Here is a 23,356-nt window from a genome sequence, read left to right as displayed (position 1 = left end):
TGTCTTCCTAACCAACTGGCTGTCCTCTTCACTCCCTCTTCACGTTTCAGTCTGATTGACTATGTGGCAGGCGTGTGTTGTGACATGGGGCGACCACAGGGCGGAGCAAGAATCCCATCTTAAAGCCGCAGCAACAGCAGGGCCTATAAACGCACTAAGTGACTTGTGATGGAAGGATGGATGAAATGCTGGCAGTCAGAGAGGACTTTCAGGAAAAGCCACTGAGATGTGCTACTCAAGCAGGGAGTGGGTCTGGGTGTTCCAGAAGGAGGGACCAGAACTAAGACACATGGTTCTGGGAAAGAGGAAGGTTCTTTGAGGAGAGTTACCCGGAGTGGCAAAAGCATCTTTTCTCCTTCAAAACAAAACCCTTAACATTTCCCCATTTTGCAATATAGTCTTAAATTATTTCCCATGACTGAATATTTCATAAGAAGACATATTATCACTTAGCCATTTCCCTGCCCCACACACAAACACACACGCACACTGGATTGTAAAATCAAACCTAATTTTAAAAATGACTGCAAACACAGTTCCAATGACATCGTGCATGGAATCATTCCTCTCCTTTAAAATTGTTTTCTTAGGATTAACTCCCAGAGGTGATGTTATTATAAGTGTCAAAGGGCAGGAACTCTTTAATAAGTCTTTTGCATTGTCATCAGAATAAAGGTACAACTGCTTCACAACAGACATGGTGAGTATAAATCCATTAATTGTTTATGCTAGTTTAATACATTAAAGAATCCTTATTTTAATTTATATTTCTTTAACAACGAGGTTAAACATTTTTTTCTACCTCTGATTTTTTTCATGTCGCCTGCTACTTACTGGTAAAGAAATTCTCTTTGTGATGTGTATTAATATATCCTGTCAATAGCTAATTAACAACAAATCGTTTTTCTCATCTATTTTCTTTGACTCTTATTTGTGTCCATATAGTAATTTCAATTTTTTATATAGGTCAATCTAATGTTTACTTTTCAATTCTTTCCATTTCTCTAAAGCTTAAAATAGTTAAAATACACAATAACTCTTCACCATTATGTTAGAATCACTTGTTGAGTCATCTGTATTGTAAAAGTATCAAAAGCGGAACCATGAGTTATTTCAAACTAAATTTTTAGAATGTAAGGAAAGAGGAAGTCATGTAACTGTCATGTTGATGACCACGCCTTAATCCCACTTAATACAGCTGGCCTGACCTAAAGAAGAGAGCAGGCAGGGTATGTGATGCCGCCACAAGCACACTCACCGATATCCTGTCTTGGAACTCTGCTGTGGGTACGATGGGAATAGTTCCACCATGCTTTCCAAATTTCCTTTCCAAACTCTCTTGAACAGACACTATAAAAAGCCAAGAGATGAAGCTACGATATTGCTAGTAGAAAAAAAATGAAGTAGAAACAAAAGTAGTCCCACACTATAGCCACAGCCCCAAACACTAATGACATAAAACCTTCAACACTAATAACATAAAAGGGTTACTCACTTAAATCTCAGTTAAAAGGAGTAAAAAGCACTTTGCCAAATTCCTATATAAATGTGAATTTAGGTCACTGCTCTGTTTCCATAACACCCATTAGCAGGGATTTTCCTTGGCTCTTTTAAAAAGAAAATGCTGAGGGAAAAAGGAATGGAAATCGATGGAACACTTCACCCAGATTCTCAGAGTGGGCTCAGTAAAGCTCAGCTGGAGGTCTTGGTCTTATTTCAGCTTGAGGAAAATTCTAGTGTCAACTCTGGAGCCTATTCTAGTCAAAGACAAAACAGTATTCTCATCAGAAGACTCAAAAAATTCTTGACAATAGATAGGGCTTTACCAAACGCAACCTGAGATAGAAATGGATGAGTATCAACAGGAGCTCCTGGTTTAAAATGATACTCTTTATACTATTAACTTACAGATTAGGTTCTGGGAACCAGAACATACTTGCAGAATAAACATTGGAATATAAATATATTCCAGAGAGTTAATATAGTGAATACCTATGAAGAAATTGTATATTTTTGGTCTAAGACTCATGAGTCAGAATAGTTTTCTGTTCTGAGACTAAACAAAAAGGAAATTAGCCCTTTTATTAAATGCAGGCTTTCCCCAACCTTTTAGATGGCCCAAAAGATTACTTCTGCAGAACAGGATAATCAGAACTTACTGAGCAAGTGGTAGTTAGAATCCCTTTCATATTTGAAGGTCAGACGGCCATAGCTGACATGATTTAGATTCTTCAGCCACTCAAAGTAAGACACTGTCACTCCTCCAGCATTCAAGTAGAGATCCTATACACAAAAAAATGAGGAGATGATGGTCTTAATAAAAGCTTACAATGAACGTGAGCTCATGGTTTAATATCAAAGTTTTAATATCAAAGCAGATTAAGCTTCAAGCTTCCCAAATACATCTTAGATAGTATCAGAAATTTTATACTTAAACAAACCCCCTTCCCAATACATCTGAGGCTTTCTCCCTTTGGAAAAAAAATAATTGATTGGTTTATTAATCAGCAAGCATTTGATCAGAGGTTTTAGAGCCTCTTCTCCACCTAAAAAAATCTGACAAAATTGCCTGCCCACTAACCACTGGTTTGGATGGTCCAAGGGTGTCTTGCCAGAAGATTAGTGTTCACTCTCCCACTACATAAAGGCAGTCTATTTCAGTTAACCTGAATTTAAGTGCTTTCAGCAACAGCAGTTCTTCAAAATGCATCACGCGTCCACACTAACTTCTAATTTCCAATGACCTTTTGGTATAGACCCCACGCTTAACCACTGAAAAACTTAAGCACATATTACTCATATTAGCTTTCTGAGTAAGACAGCAAGGGACATTTGCAAGTTATAGTAGGACTTCTAGCACATTATACATTTATATAACTGGATTTAAGAAGTCTAAATACATACTCAAGAAAGAGCCTGAAGTTGGAAGAAAATGTTCAGGTCCAGTATAAGACAGGCTTATTATATTAACCACACTTCTACTTTATTTTCTTAAAAGCAAAATAAAGGGACTTCCCTGGTGGTCCAGTGGTAGAGAATCTATCCTGCAATGCAGGGCACGTGGGTTTGATCCCTAGTCAGGGAACTAAGATCCCACATGCTGCGAGGCAACTAAGCCCGCACACCACAACTACTAAGCCCAAACGCCTCAACTAGAGAGCCTGCGTGCCACAACTAGAGAGAAGCTTGTGAGCCACAACCAAGACACTGTGCGCTGCAACAAAAGATCCCTCATCCTACAACTAAGACCCGACGCAGCCAGAAATAAATAAATGTAGATAAATAAATAAATAAAAATTTAAAACAAAATAAAGATGAAGAATTCATCACTAAGCCTTGGGAAACTAACAATCCTCCTCTCCCCCCCAGTTCTTTGCAAAAGACAATTATGATTCCAAGTACATATAAAATCTGGTAAATGTAGATTACTTACTGGAATAACCATGATGTTCCTCTCTAGGAAAATCTTATCAGCTTCTGGAGTTGTCGGTCCATTGGCACCTTCAGCAATGATCTGCAAGAAAGTCACGAACATAGAGAAATGCCAATAACACCGTCAAATCCCCTCCAGCTGAGCTCAAGAGATGTGTGGGGGATGGGGCTGTGGGAGAGAAGCAAAATCCCACTTTAAATTGTATGCTCGGGGACTTGTATGGCCAAAAAGTTTATTTGGGTTTTTCCATAAGATGGTAACGAACCCGAACGAACACTTTGGCCAACCCAATACATCCTAATAAAGCTGTTTTCTTTTTTTAAAAAAAGAGGAAACCCATTAGAGCTTTTCTATGACTCTCAGTGTCACTCCACATTGGTAAGGTTGAAGCCATCATGCTGTGTCACCTTGGCTTTGACTCTGGGTGCATTGGACTTGGTCAGCTGCTTCTCACTGGCAGCAGGGATCAATATGTCACAGTCAGCCTCCAAGATGCTCCCTTCATAGATCTTTGCTTTGGGGAAGCCCAGGATTGTTCCATGTTGCTATAATTGATTGAAAATCAGAATTAATGGTTGCAACAGAGTTTAAATGTTTATGTTTAGTGCCTATGATATGAAGACTCATTTAGTAGGAGGTCTTTGAGTTACATTAAAAAAAATAAGCAAACAAAATGAAAAGACAACCCACAGAATGGGAGAAAATACTTGTAAATGAAGCGACCAACAAGGGATCAATCTCCAAAATATACAAGCAGCTCATGCAGCTCAATATCAAAAAAACAAACAACCCAATCCAAAAATGGGTGGAAGATCCAAATAGACATTTCTCCAAAGAAGACAGACAGATGGCCAAGAGCCACATGAAAAGACCCTCAACATCACTAATAATTAGAAAAATGCAAATCAAAACTACAACGAGGTATCACCTCACACCGGTCAGAATGGCCATCATCAAGAAATCTACAGACAATAAATGCTGGAGAGGGTGTGGAGAAGAGGGCACCCTCTTGCACTGTTGGTGGGAATGTAAATTGGTACAGCCACTATGGAGAACACTATGGAGGTTCCTTAAAAAACTAAAAATAGAGCTACCATATGATCCAGCAATCCCACTACTGGACATATATCTGGAGAAAACCATAATTAGAAAAGCCACATGTATCCCAATGTTCACTGCAGCACTATTCACAATAGCCATGACATGGAAGCAACCTAAGCGTCCATCGACAGATGAATGGATAAAGAAGATGTGGTATGTGTATACAATGGATTATTAATTACTCAGCCATAAAAAAGAATGAAATAATGCCATTTGCAGCAACATAGATGCAACTAGAGATTATCATACTAAGTGAAATAAGTCAAAAAGAGAAAGGCAAATATCATGATATCATGTATATGTGGAATCTAAAATATGGCAGTCTAAAAAGGATGAAATAATGCCATTTGCAGAGACCTGGATGGACCTAGAGATTGTCATACTGAGTGAAGTCAGACAGAGAAAGACAAACATCATGATATTGCGTATATGTGGAATCTAAAAATGGTACAAATGAACCTATTTACAAAACAGAAATAGAGTCACAGATGTAGAAAACAAACTTATGGTTACCAGGGTGGGGGGAGGTGGGGAGGGATAAATTGGGAGCTTGGGATTGACACATATACAGTACTCTATATAAAACAAATAACTAATAAGGACCTACTATATAGCACAGGGAACTAACTCTACTCAATACTCTGTTATCACCTGTATAGGAATAGAATCTAAAAAAGAATGGATATATGTATAACCGATTCACTTTGCTGTACAGCAGAAACTAACACAACACTGCAAATCAACTATACTCCGATAAAAATTAATTTTAAAAAAAAGCAATGCAAACAGATTTCAATAATACTTATTTCAACTTTACAACATTCAGGTGGTCAAACTGTTCAGATATTACACTAACATACCAATTTGAAGTCTTCCAGTTCCTTTGGGTCAATACCATCTGGATTCCATATGCTCCCATCAGATTCACCAACACCAACACATTTAGCACCAAAACGATGTAAATATCTCATAGAGTGCAGGCCCACATTACCAAATCCCTGTGAAATACAGTTGTACATGAAACAAAAATCAAAGTCCTAGCACAGGGACTTCCCCGGTGGCGCAGTGGTTAAGACTCCGTGCTCCCAATGCAGGGGGCCTGGGTTCGATCCTCTGGCTAGGGAACTAGATCCCACATGCATGCCGCAACTAAAAGTTCACATGCCACAACTAAGGAGCTGGTGAGCCGCAACTAAGACTTGGTGCTACCAAATAAATAAATAAATATTTAAAAAAAAAAAAAAAAAAAAAAAAAAAGTCCTAGCATAGACGATAAATGTCATATTCTGACCAATACAATTCTGTTGGTTTAGAAGTAATTCTCAAAATCCTTCTGATAAAAGAAACAATGTCTCTCTTCAACAATAAATTTGCTTTGGAATGTGGAACCCAACCCTTTGTCCTCTGTGATAATGAGTCCTGAGGACATTCAGTGACATGCAGCCTTGCTGGCCTATAAAGAAATGGCAGTGATGTCAATGATGCTATCTAGGACCTCAGTTCCTGATGACCAGATGTCCTATGGTCGTGAAAAGATAAGTCAGTAATTGGGAAGGGTATGGGTTTTATTTTAAAGTAGGATTTAACTTAATTTTGATTCCTCTAAGTAAACTAATCAATCACCACACAAAAGTTGAAATTTGGATCATTGTGTAAACCCTCTGTATACACATAATAGTTTAAGAGATGTCCCCTTCTGAATACAATTGCAATTTAAATATCAAACAAAAGAAGTTGATGATAGTTTCAAGTTTCTGAGAGATACTTGGTTTAGTCACATGAATCTTACCAAGGTTCAAAAAATAAAGGATGTATTACTCTGCATATGTCCATTTTAAAACTTAAGAGATCCAAAGAATCAAATTTTAAAAACTGCAAATCTAGGGGCTCCAATCGAGGAGGAGTACAAGGATGTGCAACTCACCTCTTCCCAGAAATACATCAAAAATACATCTACAAATGGAACAGTTCTCACAGAATACCTACTGAACACTAGACCTCAAACACCTGAAAGGACAAGAAAGATCCCCATATAATCAGGTACGACAAAATGGAAAAAAAAAGAAAAAAGCAACTGGGATGGGACCTGTGCCCCTGGAAGGCAGCTATAAAAGAGGAAAGGTTCCCACACTCTGGGAAGCCCCATCACTGGTGGGAAGATCAGAAAGGGAGCTTCAGAGGCTCAGAGGAGAGAGCAACAACTGGTTTGTGGAAGCTTGGGATTAGCAGATGCAAACTATTATATTATAAGATGGATAAACAACAAGGTCCTACTGTATAGCACAGGGAACTATATTATAACTGAATCACTTTGCTGTACAGCAGAAATTAACACATTACAAATCTCCAATAAAATTTTAAAAAATGCAAATCTTAAAACACTGAAAAAAATTATTATTATATGTATATCAGTTATTCTTTAAGAAAGCAAACATTTTTACCTGAACAACAAATGTTTTATCTCCAAATCCTGGTGTCATTCCTAAAATACTCATGTAAGAAGCTTCATTGATGAAGTTTTCAATCCCATGGAAAACTCCCCGACCAGTAGCAGAGATCCGTCCGTGGATTCCACCCTGACTGATGGGCTTACCGGTAACACAGGCATGGGCATTAATATCCTGCAAAAGAAGGGCAAAACATAAAAGATGAAATATCAACATCAATTTCTATGAGGACCAACATAAAGAAGCATTAAAGTGCAAACACATTCTCATTTAACTAATATGCTCATTAGGAGTGTGTGTGTGTTTAAGGTATACGTTCATCAATAGGGGTAAGTCTTGCCTTTTCAAGTTTCTGTTCCTAGAAAATATGTAATAAAGTAGACTATTTTCTGATGGGAGAAACAGGGTTTTTAGGAATTAAACATCAAGGAAATACAAACAGCAGGATCACACAAGTAGAGGGAGTTCAGCTTAAAACTATTATTATTCCTTCACCAAGTGCTTAAGCCCTACTAAGTAAGGGTATACATGTCACCTGGAATTGTCTTAAAAGTTATCATAAGACTTGAGCACGTCACCAGAATAGAACCTAAGATAGGAAGAGCCGCTACAGTGTTCATGGATGGGAAGACTCAACACTGTAAAAATATTTTTCTGCCAAACTAATCTAGAAATTCAATTAAGTGTCACTTTTAAAAAAGAACTTTAAAAGATAACTCAAGTTCACCTAAGAGTGGATTAACAAAAGTATTCAAGAAATAAAAAAGAAAGAAAAAATAACTAAGCTTTGCAGGGCAACTGGAATACCTATCAAGATAAAAAGCCATTAATCCAGAAATTCTAATTCCATACTATATATACAATTGTATATATACAAAAAATTGTGTATATATAGTATGGTATTACTGGAGTTAAAAAAAAGGGGTACACGTGGGTGAGACACAGAGGCCCATGCCCATGTGTCAGTAGAGCACCTCCTGTAGTAGCTGTTAGCTCTAAGAAGCCGAGTGGGAGAGTAAGTCTTCTCCTTCCTGTACTCTCTGTATTGACAGTATGCATGTATTCTGGTTCAGAAACAAGAATAATTAGAAGGAAGAAAGGGGCTTGGGAGGGCTTCCCTTCCAAGGGATAAACTGGAAGCAACCAGTTTAGCATATACTATAAACTGTAGCAAGCAGAACAGTGCATAATAGACAAATCTGTTGTCTTCTGTGGGACAGGAGAAACTAGAGACAGTCTTATTGTATACAGGAAATGAGTATTACATACAGGAAGCATTTTAAGTCAGTGGCTAAAGTATGGACTATTTAATAAATTTGTTGAGGCAATTTGCTGCCCATGTGATGTGAAACAAGATAAAGTGCCGTACTTCATATCATATTCCCCACCCCTCAACGTATGTCCTAGCTGGGTAAGTTAAAAAGTGACTGTTTAATAAGAACTTTTAGAATTGTATTAGCTGTATCATTACCAACAAAAAGAACAAAAGTAAAAACAACAGAACAGTCTAGTAAAGTGATTTATGGAATTAGTAGTTTTCCCACGGTTTTCCTTCATGAATAGTTAATGCTTATGAGTACAGAATTGCAAACCAAGTTAAGTGCCAAATGCTCTTGAACAGAGAAAATGCAAATGCTGGAGCTGACAGCAATCCTGTCAGAGGTCCGGCACGGTGCCGGTTGGCTGGCTGGCTGCGAGATGCCCAGCATACCTAATTGTTTTGGAAGCCTGGGCCCCGGTGGAGAACTTGCTTGCTCTCCAGCACCCACACTTCTGGGCGAGGCTAGGCAAAAGAAGCTGCGTGTTCAGGTATACGTCTGAAAATAAGAAACAAAGACTGCGGCTTCTTACCTTAGGCTCTGATTTTGTATTTCCCATCACTTTAAGGAGGACAGTCTTTTACCAGTGTTTAGTCCAAGGTTTAGTTGGCAGGGCCTCACAAAACTTTCTTTTGTCACCTTTGGGAGAGAGCTACGAATAACAATGCACTGCCCACTGTTTTGTACTGTTCAATCTAATGCCTTAAAAAGAATGCAAGACCATAACCAGAGCTCATTTAACATAAGAAGGTGACATGGAAGAGCAACATTTTGGAAATGGCAGTCAAAACCAAACTTCTTTGAAGTGTCTCATACTGCTCCTGTTTTATTTCAGGGGATTTGTGGAATTTACCTGGTTCAGTGTTTATAAATATTTATTTTTTATGCTTACTGAGGGCCAGTTATAATTATACTATCATTCACTTAATCCTCATGACTGTCTCATGAACTAGGTGCTATTAGTATTGTCATTTCACATATAAGGAAAGTGAGGCACAGAGAGCTTAAGGCACTTGCCCCAGGTCTCAGAGCTGGTATGTGAAGGAGCCACTCCCAGAATCCAGGGTGTCTGAGTGTGCTCCCAACTACACACTACATCACCCCCCAGGAAATGAGACAAGCCTAAATTCCTCCATTAGATGCCCCCTTCCTTCCTTTCAGAGGAAACAATATTCCTCCTCTTCTAAGGCTGATCTTTCCACTAGGGCCCTTAAAAGATGAATCTGTGGCCCACACCAATCAACATGCCAAGAACAGCAAAAACCTTTCTCTTAGACAACAGGCACCTTTCGAGCTGTCGCCTCTAGTGCCATTTTTCTTAAGTGAGGGCTACTCTTCATGCCCTACTTCCCTCTCAACACGCCCTTGCAGTCTGGCTCCAACCTCACTATTCCAATCTAGTTGCTGAATTGCTTTCTTCTCAAAACCACCCCCTCAGGACATCCACAACGGGAAGCTCTTGGCACTTCTCATTCTTGTCTAACTAATTGTTCCTCCCCTCCACCCCCCAATCACTCTTCAATCTGTCCATTCCTCTCCAACTCTATGGCAGGCCAATATCATCTCTTTTGGACTCCTGTGTAGTCTCCTGTCCCCAACAATCCCATTCTCTGCTGCACACAGAGTGAAGCTTACTGTGTCACACACCTGCTTACAATTAGCACTTCACTGGCTTCCCTCTGTTTTCAGGACAAAGAACAAAGTCCTTGCTGTCACCTACAAGGTAGGAATCTGGTCCAACTCTCCTCTGCTGGCCTCTCTCCTGCCCTCTCTACTCTGGCCACCATAGTGTTCCCTCAGCCTCTCAGGTTCACCTCTTTTCACATCAGGACCTTTACCCAGGGTGCTTCCTTCTGCTTCCAACCCTTGGCCAGTGCCACTTCCCCTGGTTGATGTGTACTCATCTTTCAGAGTGCAGACCAGAAGGTTACATCTCAAGCAGGCTTTTCTGATCCTACTCCAGAGACGTGGTCAGGTCCCCAGTACTCTTCATAGCATCAAAACGTTTCCTTCCTGGGCTTCCCTGGTGGCGCAGTGGTTGAGAGTCCGCCTGCCGATGCAGGGGACACGGGTTCGTGCCCCGGTCCGGGAGGATCTCATATGCCACGGAGCGGCTGGGCCCGTGAGCCATGGCCGCTGAGCCTGTGCTCCGCAATGGGAGAGGCCACAACAGTGAGAGGCCCGTGTACCGAAAAAAAAAAAAAAAACACCACCACCAACAAAGAACTTTTCCTTCTAGCCTTTACCCCAATTGTATTGAACTCCTTGCTGTACTTTAAGCCTCCTGTGTAGTAAGTGCTCTCTCTATATTTTTAAAATAAATTGTGAGCAGTTAGGGTAGGGGGTCCCTGGAGGAAGAGAACCAGGCATGGCTTTCTTGACATGAGAAGCCATTTTGTGATCTAAGCCATTTTTTATCAAAGTCTGTCTACAATGCTTGGACTTGAACAGGTCTCAATTATTAATGATCTTAAGGGAACAAAAGAATGTTATCAAGCAAGAGAAGTAACAATAGCCAAGGTAATTTATCAGTTGTAAAGACTCCCAGTTCTGTTTCAATGGTAAAGATAAGCCTGAAGTGCTCAACCTTCAGATCAACTGGAACCTAAGGGATGACGATGTTGACCTTTTCTGATCTTAGTGACTTAACTAAAGCTTGGACTATGCCAACCACCCAAGTCCCTTCATGAATATGCAGGTACCCTTAACTTAAAACTTCCCCAATTTTGCTGTTCAGGGAGACACTGCTTTGGGAGAGATCCCAGTGTTCTCCCTACTTGCTGCAAGTGATAAATCCTTCTACCGATCTTTGGCTTGGTTGTGTCTTTTGGCTCGACACAAGAGATGAACCCAGTTTTTGGGTAACAAAATGTCTTTTCAACTCACTTTCTCTTCCTACTCCTTAAGTGTTTTTCAAGGTTCCATCCCTTTCAAGGACAAAGTTAGTTGTTCTTCTTGTGTTCTTTATTAATAGCACTACTTCTGCTCAGTCCCCAGACTCTAAGTCCTCCTGGTTCTTTCTGACTCAATCCTGTCCTTTTCTTTGGTCCCACAGATGCAACCCAGTCCTGCTGAGTCTGTCATGAGCCAATGCTTCTCCCCAGCCCTATCGCTCCCGGCTGTGAAGACAGACAGACACTGTGGAGGCCATCTCTTTGCTCCAGCCTAACACTGCTGCCGCCCCCTCTCCCCTAAGGAAGGGTCAGCATCAAAGGCTCCCCCGCTGACTAGCAAGTAAAATAAAAACACTGGGACTTGAGTATTTTTCTACTCTTCCACTTACTTCATCATTCTCTTACTACCTTTCTAAATGTGCCTTATCTTCAGACAATCTGAGCTCTACAGTTTCCCCTCCTATCCTCCAAATCTCCATGTTTAAATTCTATCCATTTTCAATGTCCAGCCCTGACCAAATACCTCTTCCAGGAAGCCTGCTTTTAGAAACTCTGCACCCTGCTATTACACTATCTCCATACCTTATCTGCTTAATGTGTCTTAGTTCCTTTGAGGGAAAAGCCCGAACTGAATGCTTCCTTATTTCCCTTTAACTGTCTTGTAATGTATCCTGCCCTGGGAGGTGATCTTTGAGGGCCCATCCCAGTGGTCAGGATAGGGTTGCATATGAGTAAAAGCTCAATCCAAGTTCACTGCATTTATGATATAAGATAGACAGAAGTAATATATAAAATCACGATATGATTAAAGGAGAGGAGAAAAACCCAGTGAATTCTCCCCTTATACATATCATCATTTGAACTGTTATTTCTGGTAGATAGCAAATGAAGCCCTCAGAGCTTTGGTGGGTACTCACATAGTGCCCTATGGTGCTAGCATAGGTGTCAGCAATCCAGGACATCTCCCGCTCGCCCGTGCTCATGTCTGGGGCAGGCACATCAATGCCAGGACCTGGGGGCACAGGGAAAGGGCATTGCACCAATTTTTAAGATAAATGCATCTCAAACACATAGATCCTTGCAATTCTCTATAATAACAAAGCTACCACGGCTAGAACACTTTAGATTTCATCTAGGTTACTAATTCAAGACATAGAAATACTTATTAAATGTTTCATTACAAAATTTACAGATACACAGTGTTACATGATAACTTCTCCCACTGGTGTTCACTTGCTATGTGAAATTAGCTATGCACAACTGATAAGCCACTCAACAGATTTCTGAATGTTGCAAGCATAGGCAAATCAGTTTAGCCTCTCTTGACCTCAGTTCCTTAAACTGTACTTAGAGATAACAGTACCATAAGGAGGGTTGTTATGGTTAGAAAGTTTATGTGTATGAGACAGCACAGTGACACACTTGCTTACTGGGCGTGTAGGCCCTCCTCACCAAGTAGAAAAAGGGAAAAGACACACTGCTGAAGTATTATGTTAAGCCCCATAATACTTTTACCCATGACATAATGCTGCTTTGACCTATTACTCAAAGCTTACTCTGTACAGAAAGTTTCAGGCCTTGACTTTCAGTTCCTCAGATCAGCAAATAAAAAGTTTGAGGATAACAAGAAGCTAGCCCACAGGCAGCAACAAGTGCCAATGACAGCACTAATGCTGATGTCCAGTGAGATCTCAGATGGAAATGTATTAAATGGTGCCCACTCAAATCTGTAAAGGCAGGAATACATAGAAATATACCCATCAAAACAGTAAGAACACAATACAAAACAACCTAATTATTTAATGGGTCATCTATACAATGAAATACTATGCAGCCATTACAAAGAATGATGTACATCCATGTAAATCACTTGGGATCATCACCAAAACATACATGTGGTGAAAAAAAGCAGGTTTCATATAGCATGTATAAGTTCCCATTCATATAAACTTCTCTTTATATATACCGCTGTATAATAACTATACATATTTCCATGTGTATATATGTATGCAGAGGTTTAGAAAGACATGCACAAACTTTTTCACTATGTTTAGACTTCAGCATTGCTTATAACTTTCTATATTGTTTTAATTGTAAAATACAAACTTGTTATCTTTATGAAAAGAAAAACACAACTTTTAAATGATTAAACTACTGTCTCCCAAATTAAGTTCTTTCTAAGAGGTATACTTGAGTTCTTCCTATAATTAGTACTTATAATCAACAGAATAAGGTCCATTCTAATATTCTTCTACATTTTAGGGGCCCAGGCCCTACATGTGTACTTCTTGATACAAGTTGTGATGTGACGATACAGGATTGGTGTAAGACAACTTTGAAATGGTCAAAGTTTTGTTTTTTACACTCTTGCTCCCCATTCCGTACCCAACTTGTAACTCTTCTATGTCCTGGTACTCTCTTCCTTAGGCGTCTTACAAATATCAAGAAGTCTAACTTCCCCCAATCCATCCTCACCCCATACAACTTTCCTGCTTGAACAGTTAATGCCATATCCTAGCCTCATCCTCTGACAAAAGGGCTCTACTGTTCCACTGGCCACAATTCCCATTCCTTTACAGTGACATACCTCAACTAGAGGGTAATACAAGTATATTTAATCATATCGCTTTTCTCCTAAGGTATAAATGACAAATTGCTCCCACATCTCTTTAGAGATATCTACAAAAGTATTTATGCTTGTTTTCAGCAACACCAAGTGTTAAATAAGCTTGTTGCCTCAAATAACAATTCTATTTGGAGAAGGGCAAGTTTGAGGTATGTAGTTTGTAAATCAAAAACGTATAATGATAAATTGTTTTTCAAAAACAATTATTATTCTAGATATGCTGAAGTCAGATAGCTCCCCCTACCCAAAGCAAAATCACAAAATATTATTAGGCTTGTGAGTTTTCTACTCCATACAAAATCAATGTATAGGGATGTACAGATTACAAGCAATTCCTGGATTACAGGTAAATTCTCAAATACCTACAGGTGTGAAAGTCCATCCTTTTAAAAACAGGTAACTACCCTTAGGAAAGTTAAAATGCCATCACTCAATCCCGAAACAGTATAAATAAGATAAAAAATTGGCTGAAAAAAGCAACTGCTTTCACAGAACATGAATGTAGGGGTAAAGCTAAAAGGGTAATTTTGGTGCATAGAGATATAGTGGATGAAAAGGGAATTTCACAGTTTACAAAGGTGGTATCAAAACTCACATAACAGAATTAACACCCTTGCACAAACTAAAAAAGAAGAGAGAAAGAAAAAGGAAGGACCACTTCTCAACTCATTCTATGAGGCTAGTATTATCCTGCTATCAAAGACTTCTTAAGAAAAGAATACGGCAGACTAATATCTCTTAGAACAGTATCAGAATGAATAAAATACTTATGAATAAACTTAACAAAAGTAGTGTGAGACCTGTACACACAAGCCACAACTACTGAAGCCCGCGTACCGAAACCAAGAGCAGCCCCCGCTCGCCGCAACTAGAGAAAGCCCGCGCGCAGCAATGAAGACCCAACACAGCCAAAAATATATAAATAAAAAACCCCAAATAAATAAATAAATAAAATGTATGTTTAAAAACAAAAACAAATGGAAAGACATTCAGTGTTCATGGACTAGTTTAAAGTGGAAAATAGAATAAGGTATGAATGTTCTCCCTTGGATGAAAAGTGGCATTGTTGAGGGGGAAAGTGAGGGGGTGGGTGGTGGGATGAACTGGGAGACTGGGATTGACATGTATACACTAATGTATAAAATACACTATATATACACTACTATGTATAAAATAACTAATGAGAGCCTACTGTATAAAAAATAAAACAAAATTAAAAATAAAAAAGGTTAAGATGGCAACACTCTACAGATAGGTCTGTACAGATAGAATCAATCTACAGATAGAATCAAAGCAAGCCCTATCAAAACCACAGCTGACTCTTTTTGCAGAAATTGAAAAGCTGACCTTAAACTCACACGAAGTGACAGAACCAGGACCCAGATTCAGGTCTAACTCATAACCTGAAACTCTGTGGAAAGGGAAGTGAGAAAATAACCGAAATGACGTCAGTTCCAAAGGTTTGCTCAGGAGTAGTTCTGTGCCCTAGAGAGGGAAAGAATGCCAACTGCATTCCCTTATGCTACAAAGCTTTCTGGGCCCAGATGTCAGTTTAGCTGCATGGTGGCTTTTGCACATAAGCAAAAAAGTCAAATTGCTAATATTTAAGCTTTCGGTGTTTCAATGAATCACTTTTTAACCTTTGCAATTACAGGGTTCTTGTCAATATAGAGAAAATTAAGCTGGATATCCTCTATATATGGACAATAAATACAACTGAATAAAGTCTGAAACCACTCAAGACTATTAAATACGTTTGAGATTTAAGCTAAGAGTTTAAGCTAAGTTATGATATAAAAAATTATGAAGTCTATCAGAATTAGTAGATATTTCTGTGAAGGAGGCAGTTATCTCATTAACTAGTGCTACCCCTGTACAATGACTGTGTAAGTACAGCTCACGGCAGTGCCAGGGAGGATGCATGCCAAGAATCCAAATGCCTTTTAAATTATAAAAGACAGGACAAATCCAGTAAAGTTCTAGTGTTACTTAGAAGGGGCAGATTTCAAAATAAGGATATATTAAGTTCACAGGAACTTGTCAACAGTGAGAAGAATACTGGGGAAGGAAAACAAGAGGGACAGGAAAACAGAAATTTCTTTCCTATTTTAGTCAGTCTTCTTAGTTTTAACTATTGTTAAAGGGGCAAAATTCTATTAAATGATTTTATTTTTTAAAACAAATCAGAATCTTTCTAGGACAAGAAAATAAATAGACAATTTGCTTGAAATTTAAAGATTAAATAATAATTATATATTACAGAAAAGAATATTGACATCTCATACACAAAATAACATATGACACAGATAATAGTACGATAGAAAATCAAGAAAATGAAGATCAGTACCCTCAGAAATTTAGTCCGAGTAACAAACATTAGGAGCCCCAGGAATCCTTAAAATCAGCCAGTGATGTCACAGTGAGTATCAATCAGCATGAGCCTCCACACTCCCAGCCTGTGTCCACTGCTTTGAAGGGAAGGGCCCGCTTAAGCCGCCAATTCCAAACAGCATCAGTTTTCTCACTGCTTTCGCAACAGGATTACTATTGCAAAACTGTTTTTTGCATATTCAAAACTGTTTATAATGCAGGCATTATTTAGTTCCTAAAATCTTTTTGGATGTCACAATTGTGATTGTGCTTGTTGCTCAATGCTGTTACACTGATCAAAAACCTTTATTATGTCTGTACAAGGAGAAGAGGTGGAAGTGACCTCTCCTGGTATCCACACTGTATACTGAGAACCTGAACTTTTCTATTAGAGAGGTGTCATGAACAGGCCCAGGTATGTTCACCATGTTTAACACAGAACCCAATTTCTCAAAGTAAGAGGACAAGTCTCTCTATGCATGTATAGACAAAAGCAGGAGTTTAAATTACGACAATTACTTTTTAGATGTTCCCACTCTGTGTAAATCTACATGGCAATACATACCAATAAAGCCCTTCTTTGCCAGCTCCATGGTGAACCTCCTTGTGATCTTTTCCAATTCATTATCCTATAAAGGAAAAAGGTGAAACACAAACAATAATGAAAAAATAATTTTTGATAGAAAAACCACTTGTGGAGATAACTAATAGTTGCATCCTATTTTCTACTTATAGGATATTTTCATATATCTTCTTGTGTAATCTTCAGAGCAATTCATAAAGTAGGTATTTCCATTTTAAACGGAAATTAAATTTTAAATTTGAGAGACCAGAAATTAGGTTACGTAAGGAACAGATAGTAGCGCTAAGGCTCAAACCTGTTCTCCTTGTATTAATACAGGATCTTATGAGCAATCCTTATGGTGTATTTTCATTTAAATTGCAAATTTAAAAAATAAAATCATATATATTGTTCGTATACAGATATTTATTCACATAATTTATTTAACTTAATACAGAGGTTAATTAGCAGCTTAAATTAACTTGGAATTGATAGGATAAATAATAAAATTTTTACCAAACTAGTTAAGATATGTCACTAGAACCTTAGGACCCCAACATAAAAACCTCAGAGCACAGTTATATATAGTGTATGATAATATTTATATATAGAATACATTTATATTATAGTCGTATATAACACGCATGAATATAAATGCTTAAGAGTATCAAGGTATACTAATTATATTAATTACATTTTAACCAAGTAAGGAAATGAAAAAGGACATTGATGTAAGTAGGTGACCTTTCATATGGCAAAACACTCAATGAGTTAATTATCTGCTTGTTTTTCCATTCCTTTTAAAAGCAATAGGATGACTTCCCTGGTGGTGCAGTGGTTAAGAATCCGCCTGCCAATGCAGGGTACACGGGTTTGAGCCCTGGTCCGGGAAGATCCCACATGCCGCACAGCAACTAAGACCATGCGCCACAACTACTGAGCCTGTGCTCTAGAGCCCATGAGCCACAACTACTGAAGCCCGTGCACCTAGAGCCTGTGCTCCGCAACAAGAGAAGCCACTGCAATGAGAAGCCCATGCACCGCAACGAAGAGTACCCCTGCTCACCACAACTAGAGAAAGCCACATGCAGCAACAAAGACCCAACACAGCCAAAAATAAATAAATAAAGAAATTTATAAAAGCAATAGGAACCATTCATCTCACTGGTATAGGGGATACACAGAAGTCCAGTCATTTCAAGTCCTTTGTAAATGCACCATGTGCACTAATGTCACTTTGATACTTACGGTATAGTTCTTGGGATTGATCTTAACACCAGCTTTGGCACCCCCAAATGGCACATCTGAAAGAGAAGTCTGAAAGTTATTCCATATAAAGGCTAAAAGAATTAAAAAGGCAGAAAGCACTGTGTAATATTATAAAAGTGTGATACTTTTAGCTTTAGTTTCAGAAAATTCAATAAATAAACCCACAATCTCTTCTAAAATGTTGTACCTTAATATTCTAGTGAACAGAATACTAGACAAGGCAAATTACAATGCATATTTAATCAGTGTGCTTTACTATTTCTAAAATGTAATGGCATATTTATTTTCCTTATTACTGATTTGGTCTTATTTACAGAGTATAGAAAGGGATTTAAACAAAGATCTACACTTAAGGAAAATTCAATTAGTTCCTATAAGGTTCCCCATTAAAAAAAAAAGACTAAATCTTAATTAAGACTAATTGAAAAATGATATGTCAAACTGTGCAACCTAAAACAAAAACAAAAAAACCCCACTTCTGATGAGGTATATTTCTCTAACATCTTAAAAGTAACCTTGTATGCAAACATATTTCCCCAAAGAGTTCTTATTAGGTAGCAGCAAAAGGAGACCACTTACCAACCACTGCACACTTATATGTCATCAGAGAAGCCAGAGCTTTTACTTCATCTACACTCACATCAGTGCTGTAACGGATACCTGGCGGTTTAAAAAAAAGAGGGGGGTGAGAAAGAAGGGGATATATTTAGAACATCCTTCTGGCATGTTGAAAAAAGAATTCTAGAAATTGAAAATGTCCACACTTTTTATGGTTATTTTCAAGAACACCTAAAGTAGCTTATGACTAAAGAGTCAATAGGGGGACTTCCCTGGTGGTCCAGTGGTTAAGGTTCCATGCTTCCACTGCAGGGGGGCTCGGGTTTGATCCCTGGTTGGGGAACTAAGATCCCACATGCTGTGTGGCTTGGCCAGAAAAAAAAAAAAAAAGAGTCAGTAGGAAAAAAGCTGCTAATTAGATACCCAGAAAGAGCGACAGAATGAGCACTGAATTTGATTCAAGTATTTTCATATTTAAGAGAATAAGATTGGTGAAGTTCAGTGTTTGCTTTCTGGTATGAGTAGCATCAAGTAGGGTTTCTGGAGATTTCGAGATAAGATAGCCCTGTCCTTCAGGGACTTATAACCCAGTGGGAAATAACAGTAAATATGATTTCACAGACAAAAATTACCTTCAAATGAATGATTTTTACCCTTTCAGGGAGACAAGTAACTCCATGGAGGCTTTTCTTTCTTTTACTTTTTGCTTTAGGTGACCTGGTAGCAGAGAGTTCAAGAATTTTGCTATAGGCAAATGGACAGTTAACAGGCTTGACAGTTTCAACTTGAATATCAGATGTCTAAATAGAGGTTTTGGCTTCAATGGGGTATAACCAAAGAGATCCTTACCTGTAACTCCCTTCACCCACTGCCAGTCTCTTTCAACCAAGAAGTGAGAAGCTTGACAAAGTCATCTCTCCTTCCTGGAAATGAGCAATTCCCTTCACTCTTCTATAAGGATGGGAGGTAGCCAAGCAGACAGGCAACTCGGAGTCTTAATGCCCCCAATCCTCTACCAAACTAGATGTTTGGTAGAGGGGACACAGAAAGCGGCTATGCCCACTACTTTGGTTTTGGGGGTCTTAGTCAATAACCCTTACAAGTTTTGCAGGGTTAAGCCACCTCTCATCCTTTTAGTCTACTGCTTCTCAACCCCAAGGAAGAAGGCCTGAGTGAGGCTGATGTTTTGCACACTGCTTGGGGCTCCCTGACACTGAGTCACAAGTATGGGGGCCCAGAGACACCTCTTAAAGGATTCTGGGAATAAAAGAATCAAAACATAAATATTTTTCAGATAGAAATACACAGTATTCTCATGGACCAGCAGTTTGAGAAAACTCCCTTAGTCATTTAAAAAAGCTGGCTTCTTGGATGTTTCAGAAAACACCTACCTGAACATAAACAACACGTTTCAAGAGAATTTCATCTGTCAGTACATGATCATAAAGAGCAAATTCTGAAACTGAACATATTTCTTTGTCCTATCAGAAAAATAAAATGAATATATTTAGAAAAGCAAGCTCTTAGAAAACTGTATCTTGCATATAATGGGTTCTCAGATTATTTGTGGAATAAATTGTTATTAAAATTTTAGAATGAGAAATGACAGCGTTTTGGGTTTTTTTTTTGGCATATAGCAGATACCTGTTGCTATAAGCTTGCTTCCTCATTTTGTTCAGGTCTTTATTAAAAACCTTCTTCATTCTGAGAGGCCCTGCCTGACCACCCCTTTTAAAATAATTTAAAATAGCACTTCTTCCTCATCCCCACTCTCCAGCCCCTATTTACTTTAAATTGACTTTATGTTTGTTTACTCTCCAGCTTCCACCACCACCCACCCCCACCCCAGCAAATTAGCACCATGAAGACAGACTTTCTTTTGTCTACTAATTCTTGGTGCCTAACACAGAAAATTTGCGTGTATTAGGCACTCAAATACATGTGGAATAAATATGACTATTTCTTGACTCTTAAAACTAAAGGTAGAAAGACAGAATCCATGTTAAAATTTTGACATACATGTAAGTCAGTGCCTGTGCATATTATGGAATAAAAAGCACTAAAAAGCAAAAGTACCAGGTCCTAAAAACTATTCCAGAAAAAAAAAAAAAAAATCCAAAATTTGTAAGTAATATTAAGACCAAACACTGTCAACAAAAATTGTTTAATTAAAAAAATTTTAAATTGAAGTATTCAGGTATACAACATAGTAATTCACTACTTTTATAGATTATACTCCATTTAAAGTTATTACAGGGACTTCCCTGGTGGCGCAGTGGTTAAGAATCCTCCTGCCAATGCAGGAGACACGGGTTTGAGCCCTGGTCCGGGGAAGATCACACATGCCACGGAGCAACTAAGCCTGTGCGCCACACTTCTAAGCCTGCGCTCTAGAGCCCGAGGGCTACAACTACTGAGCCCATGCTCATACTGAGCCTCAGCCCATACTGAGCCCAGTGCAGCCAAAAAACAAAAAGTTATTATAAAATGTTGGCTATATTCCCTGTGCTGCACAATATATTCTTGCAGCTTATTTTATACACAGTAGTTTGTACCTCTTAATCCCCTACCCCTATCTTGCCCCTCCCTCCTGGTAACCACTATTGTTCTCTATATCTATGAATATGTTTTGTGAAATTCATCCATTTATTTAATTTTATTTTTTAAAAATTAATTAATTTATCGAACCCGTGTCCCCAGCACTGGCAGGCGGATTCCCAACTGTGCCACCAGGGAAGTCCCTATTTATTTTTTAGTTTCTACATATGAGTGATAACATACAGTATTTGTCTCTTATTTATTTTACTAAGCATTATACCTTCCAGGTCCATTCATGTGGTTGCAAACAGCAAAATTTCATTCTTTTTTAGGGCTGAGTAGCATTCATTTTTTTTTTTTTTTTTTTGCGATACGCGGGCCTCTCACTGCTGTGGCCTCTCCCGTTGCAGAGCACAGGCTCCGGACGCGCAGGCTCAGCGGCCATGGCTCACGGGCCCAGCCGCTCCGCAGCATGTAGGATCTTCCCGGACTGGGGCACGAACCCATGTCCCCTGCATCGGCAGGCGGACTCTCAACCACTGCTCCACCAGGGAAGCCCCGCATTCATTTTTATATTATATATATGTTATATACATAACATATATATAATATATAAAAATTATATATAAATACATCTTTATCTGCTCATTTCTTGGACACTTAAGAGTGCCTCCATATCTTGGCTATTGCAAGTAATGCTGCTCTAAACACTGAGGTGCATGTATCTTTTCGAATTAGTATTTTCATTTTCTTTGGATATTTACCCAGGAATGGAACTGCTGGATCCTATGGTAGTTCTATCTTTACTTCTTTTGAGGAACCGCCACAGTTTTCCATAAATTGGCTGCACCAATTTTATACACTCCCACCAACTCTACTAGCGTTCCCTTTTCTCTATATCCTCACCAACATTTTTTATTTGTGGTCTTCTGTCCATTTTTTAATCAGGTTGTTTGTCTGGTATTGAGTTGCATGAGGTGTTTATATACTTTGGATATTTACCCCTTATCAGTCATACCACTTGTGAATATTTTCTCCCACTCGGTAGGTTGTCTTTTCATTTTGTCGATGGTTTCCTTTGCTATGCAAACACTTTACAGTTTAATTAGGCCCCATTTGTTTATTTTTGCTTGTTTCCTTTGCCTTAGGAGACAGATCAAAAAAAAATGTTGCTATGACTTATATCAAAGAGTGTTCTGCCTATGTTTTCTTCTAAAAGTTTTATGGTTTCTGGTCTTATCTTTAGGTCTTTAATCCATTGAGTTTATTTTTGTATAATCCATTATTTTGTATAGCATGAGAAAATGTTCTCATTTCATTCTTTTACATGTAGCTGCCCAGTTTTCCCAGCACCACTTATTGAAAAGACTATCTTTTCTCAATTGTATATTCTTGCCTCCTTTGTTGTAGATTAATTGACCATAAGTGTGTGGGTTTCTTTATGGCTCTCTGTTCTGTTCCACTGATCAATGTGTCTGTTTTTGTGTAAGTACTATACTGTTTTAATTACTGTAGCTTTGTAGTATAGTCGGAAGTCAGGGAGTATGATACCTCCAGCTTTGTTCTTTTTTCTCAAGACAGTTTTGGCTATTCAGGATCTTTTGTGGTTCCATATAAATTTTAGGATTATTTGTTCTAGTTCTGTGAAAAATTGTTATGAGATTTTTAAAAAATTTTTGGCTGAACTGGGTCTTCATTGCTGCGCACAGGCTTTTCTCTAGTTGCATCAAGTTGGGGCTACTCTTCATTGCAGTGTGCGGGCTTCTCATTGTGGTGGCTTCTCTTGTTGTGGAGCATTGGCTCTAGGTGTGCAGGCTTTGGTAGTTGTGGCACGTGGGCTCGGTAGTTGTGCCTTGTGGGCTCTAGAGCGCAGGCTCAGTAGTTGTGGCGCACGGGCTTAGCTGCTCTGCAGCATGTTGACTCTTCCTGAACCAGGGCTCAAACCCGTGTACCCTGCATTGGCAGGTGGATTTTTAACCACTGCGCCATCAGGGAAGTACTGTTATGAGATTTTGGTAGGGATTGCATAAAACCTGTTGATTGCTTTGAGTAGTACAGGCATTTTAATATTATGAATTCTTCCTATCTATGAACACAGGATATTTTTCCATTTCTTTGTATCTTCAATTTCCTTCAATAATGTCTTTAATTTTTCAGAGTATAGGTTTTTTATCTCCTTGGTTAAGTTAAAAAATTGTTTAAATACTAAAATGTGTTTATACAAATTGTCACTTAGTGA

The 23,356-nt window shown here is 38.6% G+C and overlaps 1 protein-coding gene across 1 annotated transcript in view; it reads right to left on the bottom strand.

Annotated features, from left to right (window-relative positions):
- The window catches only part of GLUD1 (glutamate dehydrogenase 1), a 40,265-nt gene that overhangs the window by 5,585 nt on the left and 11,324 nt on the right, over positions 1-23,356 (bottom strand). Inside the window, exons 2-11 of the mRNA XM_019925731.3 lie at positions 18,601-18,681; positions 18,001-18,056; positions 16,756-16,819; positions 12,112-12,206; positions 6,976-7,155; positions 5,395-5,532; positions 3,841-3,978; positions 3,434-3,514; positions 2,160-2,283; positions 1,259-1,350 (exon numbers count right to left, since the gene is read on the bottom strand). Coding sequence (XP_019781290.1) covers positions 1,259-1,350; positions 2,160-2,283; positions 3,434-3,514; positions 3,841-3,978; positions 5,395-5,532; positions 6,976-7,155; positions 12,112-12,206; positions 16,756-16,819; positions 18,001-18,056; positions 18,601-18,681 — 1,049 coding nt within the window. The remainder of the gene's footprint in view (positions 1-1,258; positions 1,351-2,159; positions 2,284-3,433; positions 3,515-3,840; positions 3,979-5,394; positions 5,533-6,975; positions 7,156-12,111; positions 12,207-16,755; positions 16,820-18,000; positions 18,057-18,600; positions 18,682-23,356) is intronic.

This window comes from Tursiops truncatus, chromosome 16, assembly GCF_011762595.2.
Source record: "Tursiops truncatus isolate mTurTru1 chromosome 16, mTurTru1.mat.Y, whole genome shotgun sequence".
Lineage (NCBI taxonomy): Eukaryota > Metazoa > Chordata > Mammalia > Artiodactyla > Delphinidae > Tursiops > Tursiops truncatus.
Note: the sequence above shows the minus strand (reverse complement) of the source record. Positions and strands in the feature narration are given on the sequence as shown.